The sequence below is a fragment of the Papaver somniferum genome, chromosome 3, assembly GCF_003573695.1.
Source record: "Papaver somniferum cultivar HN1 chromosome 3, ASM357369v1, whole genome shotgun sequence".
In the NCBI taxonomy this organism is placed as follows: domain Eukaryota; kingdom Viridiplantae; phylum Streptophyta; class Magnoliopsida; order Ranunculales; family Papaveraceae; genus Papaver; species Papaver somniferum.
In genome coordinates this window covers 65,617,273-65,632,039 of record NC_039360.1, presented here as the reverse complement: position 1 = coordinate 65,632,039, position 14,767 = coordinate 65,617,273, and the positions used below count along the sequence as shown (strand labels likewise).

The 14,767-nt window shown below is 35.4% G+C and overlaps 1 protein-coding gene and 2 long non-coding RNA genes across 4 annotated transcripts; 1 reads left to right on the top strand and 2 right to left on the bottom strand.

The window, feature by feature from the left end:
• Window positions 1-5: 5 nt before the first annotated feature.
• LOC113361324 lies at window positions 6-2,514 on the bottom strand. 2 transcript variants are annotated; one of them, XR_003365076.1, is made up of 3 exons: window positions 2,457-2,514; window positions 1,745-1,883; window positions 6-670 (listed from the first exon to the last, which is right to left on the bottom strand). It is a non-coding gene; the product is annotated as an uncharacterized LOC113361324 (long non-coding RNA). The 2 variants fall into 2 exon arrangements; XR_003365075.1 differs by having other exon boundaries at window positions 6-542.
• Window positions 2,515-4,345: 1,831 nt separating this feature from the next.
• On the top strand, window positions 4,346-5,887 carry LOC113361322. The gene is made up of 3 exons (XR_003365072.1): window positions 4,346-4,388; window positions 4,845-4,945; window positions 5,855-5,887. It is a non-coding gene; the product is annotated as an uncharacterized LOC113361322 (long non-coding RNA).
• A 2,791-nt stretch (window positions 5,888-8,678) lies between these two features.
• On the bottom strand, window positions 8,679-11,881 carry LOC113356359 (aquaporin NIP1-1-like). The gene is made up of 5 exons (XM_026599476.1): window positions 11,292-11,881; window positions 10,737-10,961; window positions 9,701-9,901; window positions 9,223-9,284; window positions 8,679-9,134 (listed from the first exon to the last, which is right to left on the bottom strand). Exons 1-5 carry the CDS (start codon window positions 11,463-11,465, stop codon window positions 8,927-8,929), a joined length of 870 nt encoding a protein of 289 aa, XP_026455261.1. The 5' UTR covers window positions 11,466-11,881; the 3' UTR covers window positions 8,679-8,926.
• Window positions 11,882-14,767: the final 2,886 nt, after the last annotated feature.

Sequence of the window (14,767 nt, the reverse complement as noted above, 5' to 3'; positions counted from 1 at the left end):
GTGTCTTCTTGTACTAGTCATTCAAATGAGATTTTTGACAATAATACACATACACGTTTAAATAGTATGTCATGGTGATAGCTAGGTCTTACATTTTTTGGATTCATCTCCTACTTCAGTTATAGAGTTTTGTCACAAGATGTGATGATAAGTAGTCTGACATATCTACTGGTGCTGTAGTTTTCAGTGAATCTATTGTCGTCTTCATCTTGTGCTGGTGGTTTTAGACTTTATTGATGTGAATTTAGAAGTTACTCAGCGGTGTCATTTGAACCTAATAAGTCTTCCTTGTTACTGAGTGCATTTTTCTGTAAATACTTGTCAGTACCAGTTGTTTAAGTAATTTGTCGTTTTCAACTGAAATCCACATTCCAGACATGAATCATGTTCAGACTTTTGAACAAATGCCCTGTTTTTCTGGCGACATATGCCCTATGCTATGAACTTTCGTGCAAGCAACAGTTTCTGAGATACTCCCTAGAAATGAACCAGCTGGCTTGCAAGTTTTGAGCCGGGAGAGTTATTTTTCCAGGTTCCTTTCTCTGCCATTGAAGTAATTGTATTAATAAAGTGCATTACAGTTAGTTGCATGCAAAAGAAGAAGATCAGCGTCACATTGATTATGTTTGAACTTCCACGTTTAGTTCTAACGACTGTGATCTAAAAGTACCTGAAATTGAAGAAATCATGTGAAAATTCGTTTCAAATATCATGACATCTTGTTATAACGATAAACATTTGAAAACCTTTCTTGGCTAAACAGTCAATCTCAAAGATTCAATGTTATAGTACAGACTAAATCCTACTTTTACGAATAGGAAGTTGGCTTGGGTTTTTTGGTCCAGATGGAAGATTATCTACGGATCTCTCCATCAAATTCATTTTAGGTTTTGCTGTAGAGAGTTCAATTCCTCGATTGACTGTTTAGCCAAGAAAGGTTCCATTTCTGGGTTGGGGAAATGTTTTACATTTTAATTTAATGCCTAGATTGTCACTGGACCTGAAAATCCGGATATCCTTAATTTACATTGAATTTATGTAAATTTTTCTTGTGAACTTTTAGATTCCTTTTTCTCAAGACATAGTTGTAAACTGGTCGCTTAATATTAGTATGAATTATTTTGCAAACAAATAATAAGTAAGAATATCGTAATTTTTGAGTTATAATAGTGTATATGTTAAGGTTACGAGGAAGAGTTTGCTTTACTTAGCAAATTTTGAATCACAAGATTGGACTTGATACTATGATAACTTAGCAAATTTTGAATCACAAGATTGGACTTGGATACTATGATAACTTTTGAGTTATAGAAGTGCATATTTTAGGTTACGAGGCAGGTTTTGCGTCACTTGGATCATTTAGATCACAGTATTAGTTAGATAAATCAGGTGTGGTGTTTTAGGAACGCGCAATTGGGGATATAATAGGACAAAATAGGAATTTAAATAGTAAATCAGAGTTACCCCTATCCATGTATTTTGGCTAATTCCTAATCTATCCATCACTAATCATATTTAGTGGTTAATTATAATTAGCTAAATTAATAGATTAGTTTGATAATGATTAATATAAATCATAATCACTTCACTTGGGTGAGAGTAAAATTAAATTTTTTGAGGTAATAGGAATTTGGTTAAATTTTTTTTTTGAGGTAATAGGAATTTGGTTAAAAAATAAGTACTCCCAACTTACAAAATGCCAATAGATGTTATCAAATGCAGAAAATTGGTACTCCCAACTTACAGTATCGGTATTGTAAGTTATTTGTTGAGCACGCTGACACCATTTTCCAGCATGGTCTTCATCACTTCCGGCATGGTCTTCATCACTAATACAATACCGTCGATGTAAAAAAAAATCATTTTCGGCATGGTCTTCATCACTAGTACAATACCACCAAAGTGAAAAAATATCGTTTTCAAAATGGGATCCGACAGAAAAGGAGAAGAGAACTTAAAAGGTAGTCTAGTATTTCTATCCTTAAAAAAATACCCCCTAACGGGAACTATTCGGTGAGAATATTAATTCATATCCCCGATTAGTTTCCATATCCCCCAATTGCGCGTTCCATCTTCACCAATTGATGGGTTCCATATACATATATACATTTCACTGGACAATTCTAAAGACATGCAAATCAATCCATTTCAGAAACCCAACATTTTCACATAGTTATAATGAATATCTTGGAAAAGATAACCCCTTGGAATATCCCCATTACATGTACATGTGTTATTTGATGTCGACAAAGATGATGGTATTGAAGCATAATCTACTGACCGAAACAGACACTTTTGCTTTTGGGTGTGTAGTGAGATTTAAGCATGAGCTTAGGGTTAGCATGATCTAGGTGCATCTTAATGAATTTATGGCTACAAAGTAATGAACGTCAGACCTTACATACACGCCTACAGCTTAAGATGGAATTCACAGGTAACCTGAGAAAGATATTTACCTGAATCTCTATCGGAAGGACTGACAGCATCTCTTTCATCTTTCTGCCGCTGCTTCTTTTTCCTCCTCTTCAACGTACAGTGGATCTCAGATGCGGTCTTCCTTTTATGGTAGCTATTTGGGCCTGGATCATATTTTTAGTTATGAGCAATTTTTTAAGTTCGACTCAATACCTGAGACTTACTTACTAGGCCCAGTACAATTTTTCCAGCCGAAACAACAATTAGTGCCCACTGGACCTGAAATGCAAAACTTTTCCAGAATGCTTCTGCCGTGTGCACAAGTTTTTCTCGAATCGTGATTTAGGGGGGGAAGGAATTACGTTGGGGTGGGGAATAATTTCAACCCAACCGCACCACTTGGATAGGGGATGACCTCAGAAACACAATAACGACCATACGCTTTCATTAAAACTGAAAACGCGAAATGATCCCCAAGCTTATTAGCATTACAGAAAGTAGGAATTACCTATAGATCCTATTATAGTGTTCTTAGTTAGTGGCAGGTCCACCCACTAAAGCCCAATAACCAGAGGCCATAATTAAAAGAAAGAAGAAAAATGGACCCAATTTTTTATCACTTGGTCCTGTACACGTGCGAAACTAGGAAAATATTTTCGATAAATGTCTGGATTACCCTTCATACATAATAACGATAAGACTAAATCAGTCACAGAGATTTTCATTTTTATTTTCATTTTCTCTTTCCACGACTCCGCTCTGCGTTGAAGATCGAAGAAACTCCATTTGAAAGCATCACCGAAGAGTTTTATTGAATGAATCATTAATAAAATCCAACAAACAAGATAAGTTTCATCTATTTTGATTGTTTAATTCGGTCGTAATCCTTGATTTATCAGTTTGGATAAGAATTTACAGAAAAATCTATGGTTTCAAAAACCCTAATAGCACTAAATTCACTTTGAATTCCTAACTCGATTCACAATTAGTTTTTAGATCTGTAATCTCATTTCCTTTCTCGGTGATTTTAGCTAAAGATTGGTTGTATAGATCTGAGTTGTTGATGTTTGATTGTAGATCCGTGGTTGCAGGATCCGGTAGTACATATATGTCGTACTGATGGTATTATAATTGTTGTATATGTTTAAGATGTGTAAAATCCATCTCTTTGTTTTGAATTTTTCTTGTTTATGAATCTGTTTTTGTAATTGATATTATTTTGATTGGGTGGATTGTCAATTTGAGATAATTTTCCGTTTTTGGTAGATTATTTTTTTTCCCAGTTAAAATCATACTTTTTCTTGTTGTTTTAATTTCATAATCAGGAGTACATATGTGATGTACTGAATATAATACGGTCGTTGTATGTCTATAAAATGTGTAACATCTAAATTTTGTGTATATGTGTGTGCTTTGTGTAAAAAAATTAGTATCAGTTTGATAATCTAATGAATCAGCATTGGTATATGTCTTTCTTTTAATTTGGTGCAGGCCTTTGTCGTTGGATTCATGCTCTATTCTTATTTGGATCTAGAGACTAACATAATTCAGGTAGGTAGCTCTTAAGTTTTTTATTCTGATTATTCTTTTATAGTTGATTCTATTTTCAGTTGATTTTGGGTGTGATACAGCAGTGCATATATGATGTACTGTTTATATCAGTATGCTATATATGTAGTGCTGCAAAAGAATCCAGCAGTGCATATATGGCGTACTGAAAAAGAATTTTTTTGCTTTTGTTATATTCATTACTTGTTTTGATATGCAATTGATTTTTAGTTTTTGAATCCATCTAGTGGATATAGGTCGAAGAAGAACGATTTGTCTGTTGGTAGTTTAGTTCGGGTTATGCGTAGGAATGGATCGTGGTGGCCGTGGCGTATAATGGGATTTCCTAAATTTCCTGATGGTTGCGTACTTTCTCTGAAGCATCAAACTCCGGTGAAGTTCTTGGGACGATATAATGCAAACATGTAAGTGTTTCGATATTCTTGTTTATGTAATCTTGTTTAGTATGAAGTGTGTTTTAATGGGTGTGCATAATGTATGTACTACATTCTCATGCATTTTTAGTGTGTTTTGATGAGAGTGTGTAATGCATGTATTGCATTCTCATGCATTTTTAGTGAGTTTGATGGAGTCCATAATGAATGTATTGTATTATTCCCATATAAGTATTGTAGAAGGTTTTTGCAGCTTCATTTGGTATAATTTGGCAGTGCGTATATGCTGCACTGCTGAAAATTCAGTTTATATACGCTACACTGACGAGAAATCAGTGTATAAATGTTGCACTCTGTAAAAATCACAGTCTACACTTCATAAAACATTACAGTAGCTGCTGATTTTTTGTTCCATAACTATTATTCTGCACTAAGCATAACCAAGTAATCCGCTTGGAGTTTTTATACATTTTTTGATCATCTCAGTTGGTCACTTAGCAGGGGGCTCAACAAGACGTGCTAGTTGATATGGTTGCATAAAGTCATTCTTACAAGCAGAGATTGGTACACCTTATCAACACAACTACGTAAGACTCTTGCTTAAGTTTCTTCTTTCGCATAGAGGAATACCAAAAAACAAAACTAATAAACAGTTTATCTCCTTGCTATACCTTTTTCTCTTAGTATACCAGCACCGTCGTCTATCCGCTGGACAACCCATAACGATTTTAGTTTCAATTTTTTAAGTATACTCACTCTATAATTACCCAAGTTGGACTAAGTGAAGTATTGTTCATTATGGGGACATTGATAGGATCATGTACATATTTTTCTTAACATTAAATCCGTGTTATTATGTTTAAAGTCCACTGAAAATATGAGTGCATCCAATATGTACTGATAGTTGTGAAACGAAGACTTGCCTTTCTTAGCATTACACATAGGTTTAGATAGAATTAGTTGTGTTTTGTAATGCAATCACTGTCATGGTGTGAAAGGAAGAATTTTGTTTCTTAGCATTATCCATTGGTTATATGATCTTTTTGGGTTGGTAATGGAATTGGCTTATTAAGAAGTTTATGTGTCGGTTCGAGAACGATTTTTTTTGGATTATACAGTATGAATTGAGTTTATTCAAGGATGATTTTTGTAGATGTAAAACATGAACTGAGTGTAGGTATACTGTAAATAAATTGGGTGTATAAGTACTGTCAAGAAATAGTTATTTGTTGCCTTCGAAAAAGAAAGGACCGAATAAATTGAGTGCAGATGTACTGTCAAGAAATTGAGTACATAATTTATAGATTGGAAAACATTTTGCAGGATTATTACTCTTCGTTAGTTGGTATGGTTTGCTAAATTCCTACACGTCTTAAGAGTTTTTACTGGTAATGGGTGATAAGTGCCTTAAATACATCTTTTGAATGTCAATTTTTTATGCTTTTCTTAGTTATTTCTCTTGTATTTTTGTATATTACGTTTGTTTTATTTTGTAGGCATTTTGGAGTCATGTTACATGAAAGAAGAGGAGAAGAGGCATAATTCATCATTTTGGATACGCTAGGTGCTAATGGATTTGAAGCCAAGGCAGTCACACTTATTAATCGGGGTAGCCACCTGCTGTGATAAGGGTCAATCTTATACGCAACAACAACAAAGCTAGGTCCTAATACACTCGACCAGTTCCGCTCATTTCATCTCAGTCTACAACCAAAATACGAAGAGCTGCTGCCAAGAGTTCACCGTTGTCCAACAAAGTCGACCAGCATCTATTCACGGTTCTTGTGGTCGTGTTTGAGGAGGAAAGGCGTGATCCAGAAGCTCAGAACAACACGACAGAGTGAGAGATTAATACCGAGAAACCAGTTGGGAAAAAGTTGTTGTCTGTCATTGATTGGAATGAAGATCAAGGGAGATCAGGACTGTGATCTCGAAGCTGAGAAGGAAATAAAGATTGGGTATTCAATTTTGGAGAGTTTGGTTTGATTTTGAAGTCGTTTTGCTACCAAGAGAAGGCAGTGAAGAGAAGACAAGTTGCTGCTGTTATGATGATAAGTGATGATGAATGTTTCTGAGTTTTGAATGAATTAGAAATGTGGATGCTTGTGTAATTTAATTATTGTCGCAGGGAAGGAGATTGAAAGAGCTTAGGATTCAACATCAAGCTCAGAACTGTATATAAGCAAACTGCACACAGGTTGTTTGTAGAAAGGCCGGAAAGAGCATTTCTTCACAGTTTCAAGATCAGCTGCGACCAACTTAGTATGTCAGATGTAGGAGATGTTAAAAATGCAGACAAGGGATTGTGCAACCAGCATTCACAAATCCAAATAAGTCTTTTGCAGTTATCAGCCATGGTTACATTGGTTGTACAAGGGTTCGACCAGACTTTCGACAAGAGTTTGAGTCGAGTAATCAGTGAAGAGGGCAACAGTTCTGCCCAAGTATTGTGTAGCTGCTAGTCTTGGCTCGAGGCTGTGCACAAGGGCTGTCTGGCAAAGGCAAAAGCTTGATTTAGAACTTGAGATAAACATGGAAACATTGGTCGAATATTCAAAGATTGGGTTTGTAAAACTTGGACAAAAAACCAGTTAAGAGAGTGAAGCTTCTTGCCGTTGATTTTGATAGTTAACAGTGCAGAAGATATGTACTCGAATTTATAAGTATATAAGCTATGTGTACTCAAATTTGTAAGCAGTGCAGCGGATATGTACTCAATATAATAAGAGTGTAGACACGCACACGTTTGGTAGTAGAGGGTATTATGATCATTTCAATGTTTTCAATTAATTTTGGACCTCCAGATAAAAAAAAATTCCGGTTAGACCCTACTATAAATAACTATATGGACCCGGGACCAACCAACAATTTTCCATACAGAAATTCGTTTTCATAAACCATGGTGCAACACTATTGACCCGAATCTTATCTTTCGCCCACTCACAAGCAGAGTTCTTTGTGAGCTGATTAATAGCTCCTGATTCAAATAGAATACAAATTAATCTTTTAACAGCAATGAGGAGGTTTGCATATTTAAGTATTGACTAATCAGCATAATCAAATTTCAAATATACTGTTTGGTAGATAGTATCCGGAGTAAACGTTAGTAGCCGGAACGAGAGAAACAAAGAATTAAAAACAAGACAAATGTAGGGGATTTTTGGTGGAATTAATACCCACTACTCGCCTGTACTTAGCCCAGCCCTTGTCAGTACGCAGTTGTAAATTCAAATTTTCGGCTTGGCCAACAAAAGAAGTAGTTAACACTTACAAGGATGTTGAGTTTGTCTCCAAAAGCAGAGGAATTAGTCTTCATCAACTTCTCTCTATCAGCTGGAACAGAAGCATCACCTTTTTCTCTCCAGTTTCGCAAGCACTGCTCAATATCATTTTCATTTCGAGCAGTAATATAAACAGCTGCACCAAATACAGCCAACTCTTATAGTATTGAAGTTGAATTGGACTGATTCATCACCATAAGTTTCATATATTCTTCAGCAACAACAACAAAATGGGAAGTAAGACTTAATTTTGGTTTCAGGACATGATCCCGTTAGACTCTTGAGTAATTCGAACTGTTTTTCTGTTAGCGCGCCGCAGGGGCTGAAGGTCCAATTAAGGAGTCTGTAAGGGCATGGTTATGGAAGCCCAGTTGATTTTAATGTTCCATCTTCCATCAAGATGAAAGAATTGTCAATTACTAGAGATTCAAGATGCATCTAATGTGATTGAAACTATAATTGCCATTTTTTAATTTTACTGCCTAGCTTTAATGGTATTTCAACTGCGCCAGGTAATGATCTTCTTCTCTTTTGTTTTCATTAAACTGACCTAGTGTTTTTCGTTTACTTGCCGCTTCAAAGTCCTTGATATCCCTCTGAAAGGAGAGTGAGAAGTTGGATGCATTTTTGGTATTTAACCGTTCAACTTATAAGGGATAGCTTCAACTTTTTTCTCATAACCATGCCGAGTCACCTAATTCCCCCCCCCCCCCCCCCCCCCCCCCCCCCCCCCCCCCCACCACGTAATTCCTTCCCCCCTAAATCACGATTCTTTTTCTCTCCAGTCTCCAAAGTCGCTAAATCAATCTGAGAAACTTAATCACAATAATGTTGTATGTTATGCCTTGGCCAGTGGTGGTTCACCGAGTAGCAACTCAGTGTCTCAGTTTGAGAGCCTTTGGAATTTGTTAAAAGTTTTGTGGTGAAGATATGCAATAAGCCAATAACTCCTTTGAGTGCGCACTTGTCCTTGAAAGTTCATTCTATGAGAGCAACTTATAACAACAAGAAACAGAATTACCAACTGAGAAACAAAACGAAAAAGACAGTTAACTAGATAAACTATTTCTTTAACCATTTAAGGCAATCCTATGAACACAGGAAAGGATTACATACAAGAACACCAAACCAAAAGAGCACTTTAAAAGCTGAAGACAAATGATGATTATTACATCCACTCATAAGCTAAGAAGAAACAAAAATGAACAAGTAAAAGGAACCACCCAAACCCTTCTAAACATGTAGAGAGTTGTTACATTACGTATATATCATCGGTGGTTGACGATGTCATTTTCTAACGCTTTTAAGGAACGAACCACTTCTAGTAATCTCCCGTAATGGCTTGTTTGTGAAGCGAATTATATTGTATGCCCAAGCACCACATATTGCTCCAACTGTAGGTGCAACCATGTAAACCCAAACCGATTTGTACTGTCCGTAAACTATAGCTGGTCCCATTGTTCGTGCTGGGTTCATTGACGCCCCCGTAATCGGCCTGCACCAAAATTGAGAATACACCTAAGTTAAACTTTCAACAAAAGAGTTTTCTCAAGAAGATTTTAATTGATTTAGTGGGAATATACCCGGCAAAAAGCACGTTTAGCAACACTGTTGCACCTACTGCAAGGCCGGCAAGTTCTCCAATCTGCAGTACACATGAAAACAAAATAATGCTGTAAACTACTATAGATTTGATTCTATTTGATACGGAATTCTGATTTTATTTCATTTAGGTTGCAAACTAGGATTAATCCAGGAATACTATATCTTTATGAAGTCTATCTACTCTATAATACAAAGCATAATACACGTGAAACAGGGTTCTACATGTGAAAATGAAGACCATTTTTGTTCTTTCTTTTTTATTAGGATTGACATGTGAAAACAGTGATGTTTGACTAATACATGTAAAGTAGGAATTTTGGTATGAATATATATAATCGTGATAAGTATGAAATCGGAATAGTCTTTGTTTACTTAAAAAATGTGTGTTCACGTCATAATTCAATATGTAAATTTCAGTGCAAGTTAAAAATTACAGTGGAGTAAAAAAGTACTTACTGCACGGTTATCAGTGGCTACACCAGATATCACAAACATGAGATAAAAGGTGATGATAAATTCAAGAACCACAGCTTGAAGGTCTGATCCAGCAGGTAAGGTGCCGCAGAAAAGCTCATGTTTCCCTCCTCCAAATACCAGTTTTAAGGTTCCGCTTGCTAATGTTGATCCCAGGACCTGACAAAATATATATGCTGGTACCTACAGAATGGACATTCATAATCATATAACCAACTTCAAAAGACATATCTGTTAAATAAACAAAAAGATACTACATAAAATTGAAGGTTTGGAAATCAAAAGTCGTCGGGTTGTCATGAATTTAACCAAGTACAAGGAGTTATTGCTGACTTCCCTAATTTCTTTGGTGACCATACGACAACATGAGTTGTTTATCCCTCCCACGGTTAATGGGGCATAGGACAACGTAGACTCATTTGGATTAATCCAGACGACAACACGGCTATCATAAAAAATTATACAGAAATTATACATAGTCAAATATGGGGTATGGCCTTGGATATTTAATTCTATGATGTTCACAAGGTGGGACTTGCAGGTCGCAACAACTAACAAGCCAACAACCAGCTACTTCTCATTATATGCCTTTTTATTGTAGATTTCGGATGTCATATATCTGACTAAACCCCACCCATATGTACATTATACAATACACTTGCACCCCCAAAATGCATGTTATGGGACCTTCAATTACTATGGGGTACCCCAATTAGGAATATACTGAAAGGTTGAATATTGAGTAGCCCATCCCTTATGAATGGGACGATAGCAGGGATCAATGAAGTTCTTAAATATTTCCAAAAATCACAAAACTTAAATTAATACAGATGAAATCACGTAAAATCAAGCAAGAAATCCTTTAAAATTTAAAATCCTTCCTTGTCTATTCCAAGTAAGAAAACAATTAATTTTACTACTATTTTAGTCAACAAAAAACCAATTTCATATTCAGAGGACCCAAAGATATTGTCGATTCATTCACGCATCCAATAACAATGCTAGTTAAACGACATACCTGTTTCCATGGGAATCTCCGAACGGTAGCAAAGGCAATAGTAACGGCCGGATTGAAATGAGCACCGGAAATATGACCCACGGAGTAAACCATGACCATCACAACCAAACCCCAAACTATGGATATACCGGGAAGTGTTACTACTTTGTCATTGCTAAGATTCACTACTACTGATCCACAACCCGCAAATATTAGAAAATATGTTCCAAATACTTCTGCAAGCATCTGTGTCAAAAATGTACATGATCACAAAAGAAAAAAATGTCAGATAAGGTTATCTAATGATATTTTACTAAAATTGCTGTGCACTTTAATTGAATTTAATTAAGGAAAAGATTTTGTTAATTAATTGCATGCATGTGGACCAAAAAACACAGCGGGGGCTGTAAAGATTTTCGGTCATGATTGCGGAAGTTCACCCTAAAATTAAGACAATTTTTATGAATTCAGATGAAAAATCAAACTGTGTTTCAAAGGGTTTGTGTAAAGATGAATGAATTCAGCAGAATCGTAATTACATATACAAATTAAGATGGAGGAGAAGAGAAGACGAACCTTTTGTAAGAAAGGAACACAAAGAACAGAGTTTGAAGATTCTTTGAAATCAGTTTGAGAATTAGAATGATCAAGTTGATGATTTTGCTGAATTTCTGAATCTTTAACATTGACAACAACGGATCCATTTGATTGGTGATTTCCATTAGGGATCTGATCTTGAGTAGTTGCCATTTCGTAGTATTAGAAACTGAAACTAATATAAAGTCAGTGAAGAAGGAGAGAATAACAGGATAAGTGTAAAGAAGATACAAGTCTGAGTTGGTATTTATAGGTACGAAGAAAAGAGCACATACGGCTCGTGTTCAAAAAGTACCAAGTTATGGAGACAAAGAAAACTCAATATTCAAACAAAATGCGGAATCGGTCACTCATGAGTTTGGGTCTATGGGGGTTGTTTTTATTGTCGTTGGTTAAAGAAAAGGGTCGATCTCTTTCTTTCTGAAGTTTAAAAGGGAGGATTTTAGCTATGGGGAAGGAAGAAGAGGATTATGATGAGAGAGTGGAGAAGATGGTTGAAAAGTGTGAAGGTGTCATTGAAAGCTCTTTCAACAACCCACCACTGCACAGAGGAAAATGTCATTTATGGATTTTACACTATAAATGTTATGTTTAATGGATAAAGAAAACGGTATATATACTTGGAATGAAAACAAATGCATTTACATTTTTAGAGAAGAGTCCAAGTGTATCATCATCCGGTCACTATTTGTAGAAGGTCCGTCTTTTGGCTCTTCACAAGGCTGATTCACAGACTTACTAAACTTGCAAGTTAAAGAGAAGTTTTTAGTTTTTGGATAAAGCCATCAAGGTGTAATAAATGGGGTGTTTTCATTTTTATTGATTAGATAATTTTCACGGACTTCGATACTGATTTTCATCGTTTAGATGGAAATTCCAACATTTCCCATTTGGATAAACATATCATTAATGGCCCTAGCCAAGGATTATAGTCTCCAGTCTAGATCATCTTAGGCGCTTGTGAGCGTGGTAGTGGTAGATTCATCGGTCCTTTGTACATAAATATTATCCAGTTGACAATTTGACACTTTTTACCAAGTTTAAGTGTCATTAAACATTGGCTTTAGATTCAAGGTCTTATAGTTATGGATTATGATGTGTTTGACATTCCAGAGTGACACTATCTCCAGTCCACGTTTTGGTGTTATTTTCCATAACACTCGAATGAAAACCGATCGTAGGGACTACATTTTGCCAACTAGCGGATCAAATCACCCAATCATCATTGACCTTGGATACTGATTTTGGATATCGATTTGTGAGATAGTTCAAATCTGTTCACACTCCTCTAACGAGTGTATATTTCACATATTCTTCTGATTGGTTGATTATTTAACTGATGACCCCATTACCCTCCATGTTTAGAATCACGACCCTCGCTACATAACTCCCTAAATTAAATCAAGGGTAGAGATTGAAATGTGAAATATACACTCGTTAAGGAGTGTGCACGAATTCGCACTCGTCAAACAGAGATGTTGGTAATGATATTTCCAGCTGATTTTGTAAAATACAGGATTGGACTCTCCTGAAAATACACGCTTAAAAAAAATCTATTAGAAACAACTGAACTTTAATATCTAAATGTTTTTTTATGAATATATATAATCTAGGAACAAATAAATCATAGTTATAACATATTTGACCATACTTTATTGAATTCGGGAAGGTATCTATATACTATGTTATGGTTGTAAAGTAAATAATTTCTAATAATACATACATTTATATGAAAACATATCGAATCATATAGATTAAAAAAATCAACAATATTCGAACAGAAAAGAATAAGAAAAAAAGGTATGCTCAAACAAAATCCGACATTTAGTAATATGTGGTTGTTCATTATTGAATTTGGTTGAATATTTATTTTTGTTTTCGAACTTGAAACACTCAAATTAAACAAACATACAAATATTGAATTAAAGCAAGGCCTATGGAGTGAGTGTCCTCACTCAAATTGAAGGAGATCGCCAAATTTGATCAAATTTGGTGTCACTGTGGGTTGAGGGAAGACCGCCTCTCCCTAGATTCTACCAAACACTCTTTTAATCGAAGGAGTGTATGAAAGTAGAATCTGAGCAGGTGATCATCAACCTCTTAGTCGCCCCAACTAAAAATCTCTAAAAGACAACGGAATCCTACAAAAATAAAAAAAAGGATAGTGCGCGTGATGTTTAGCCGCCAATCTTTTTTTTCCGTTTACTTATTTTCCTCAGCCTCACTGTTATTCTCCCTCCTACCTTTCCCATATTCACAAATACACTATATCATGTTTCTTTTTCATTTTGAAAGGGATACATTCTATCTCATATCCCTTGCTCTTAGCTAGCATTGATGAATAATATTTATTATAAGGTCTTTTCATCATGATTTTTTGACATATGCCTTCTGAATTTTCATTTAGGTTCGTTTAGTTGAGAAATGAAAAACAAATGGCGAAAAAATATATTTGTATTAATATGGATCAAATTAACATACAAGATTCATCAGTGTTATCACCTATAATAAAACATCTACGTTGTTAGAGCAGTGCTCTGTCGAACTCGCAATTTTTTCTATCTCAAGCTTGTTGCGCAGTATTAGTTGCGAAAAACGATATATTGATTTCTAGTCTGCTAAAGTCAAGTCTCGGAGTAGGATTAGAGTATGGTAACTGAGTATCGGATATCACTGAATAACCCTCAAAGATTAAAGACTAAAGATCAAAAGAAAACATTTGAAGAACTTCATCGACAAAGAGGTATGTGAAGATTAAACCATCCTATTTACGCACGACAGTAACCATTCTATCTTTTGAGACTATGTCGTATGACTTTAGTAGATTCAATATTGCAAGGAATAATTTTTGAGCCAAGCTTGTCTTGATAAATTTCTTGAAATATGATTCAAGCAATTGATGCTTATAGATCCTTAACAATCTTGGTTAAGAATAATTTATAGTTCATGGACTATTTCTGTGTCATGTTAATCATTTGAAAAAATCCCAAGCAATGATATGTATCATCTATGACGATTATAAATGTTTCAAATGTTTAAGAAGAGTTTCAGAACTTACGGAAATTCTGGACATAGGGTAGGTACTCATACCTAGTACGCAGTTCGTGAATGGGAGGGAGGTACGCATACCCAATACGCGTACCCCAAGAATCTGAGTTCGTGAATAGCTAAGGGTACAAATATCTTGTACGCATAACCTAACAGTCTGAGTTCACGGACTGGTCTATAGTTATGCATACCCCTATACACATACCAACCCAGTATCGAACTAAGCGGATGCTCATAAACTATTTTCCTAAATATGTTTGGCTTTGCTACAACTCTCATAAACACTTCTAAGACAACTTTGTTCACTAAATCACTTTATGTTATGAATCATGGTTTAAGTCTTGAGTATTAATTAACGTGATTAATTCTTGTACGTTCATAAGACATATTTTTCATGAACAGTCATT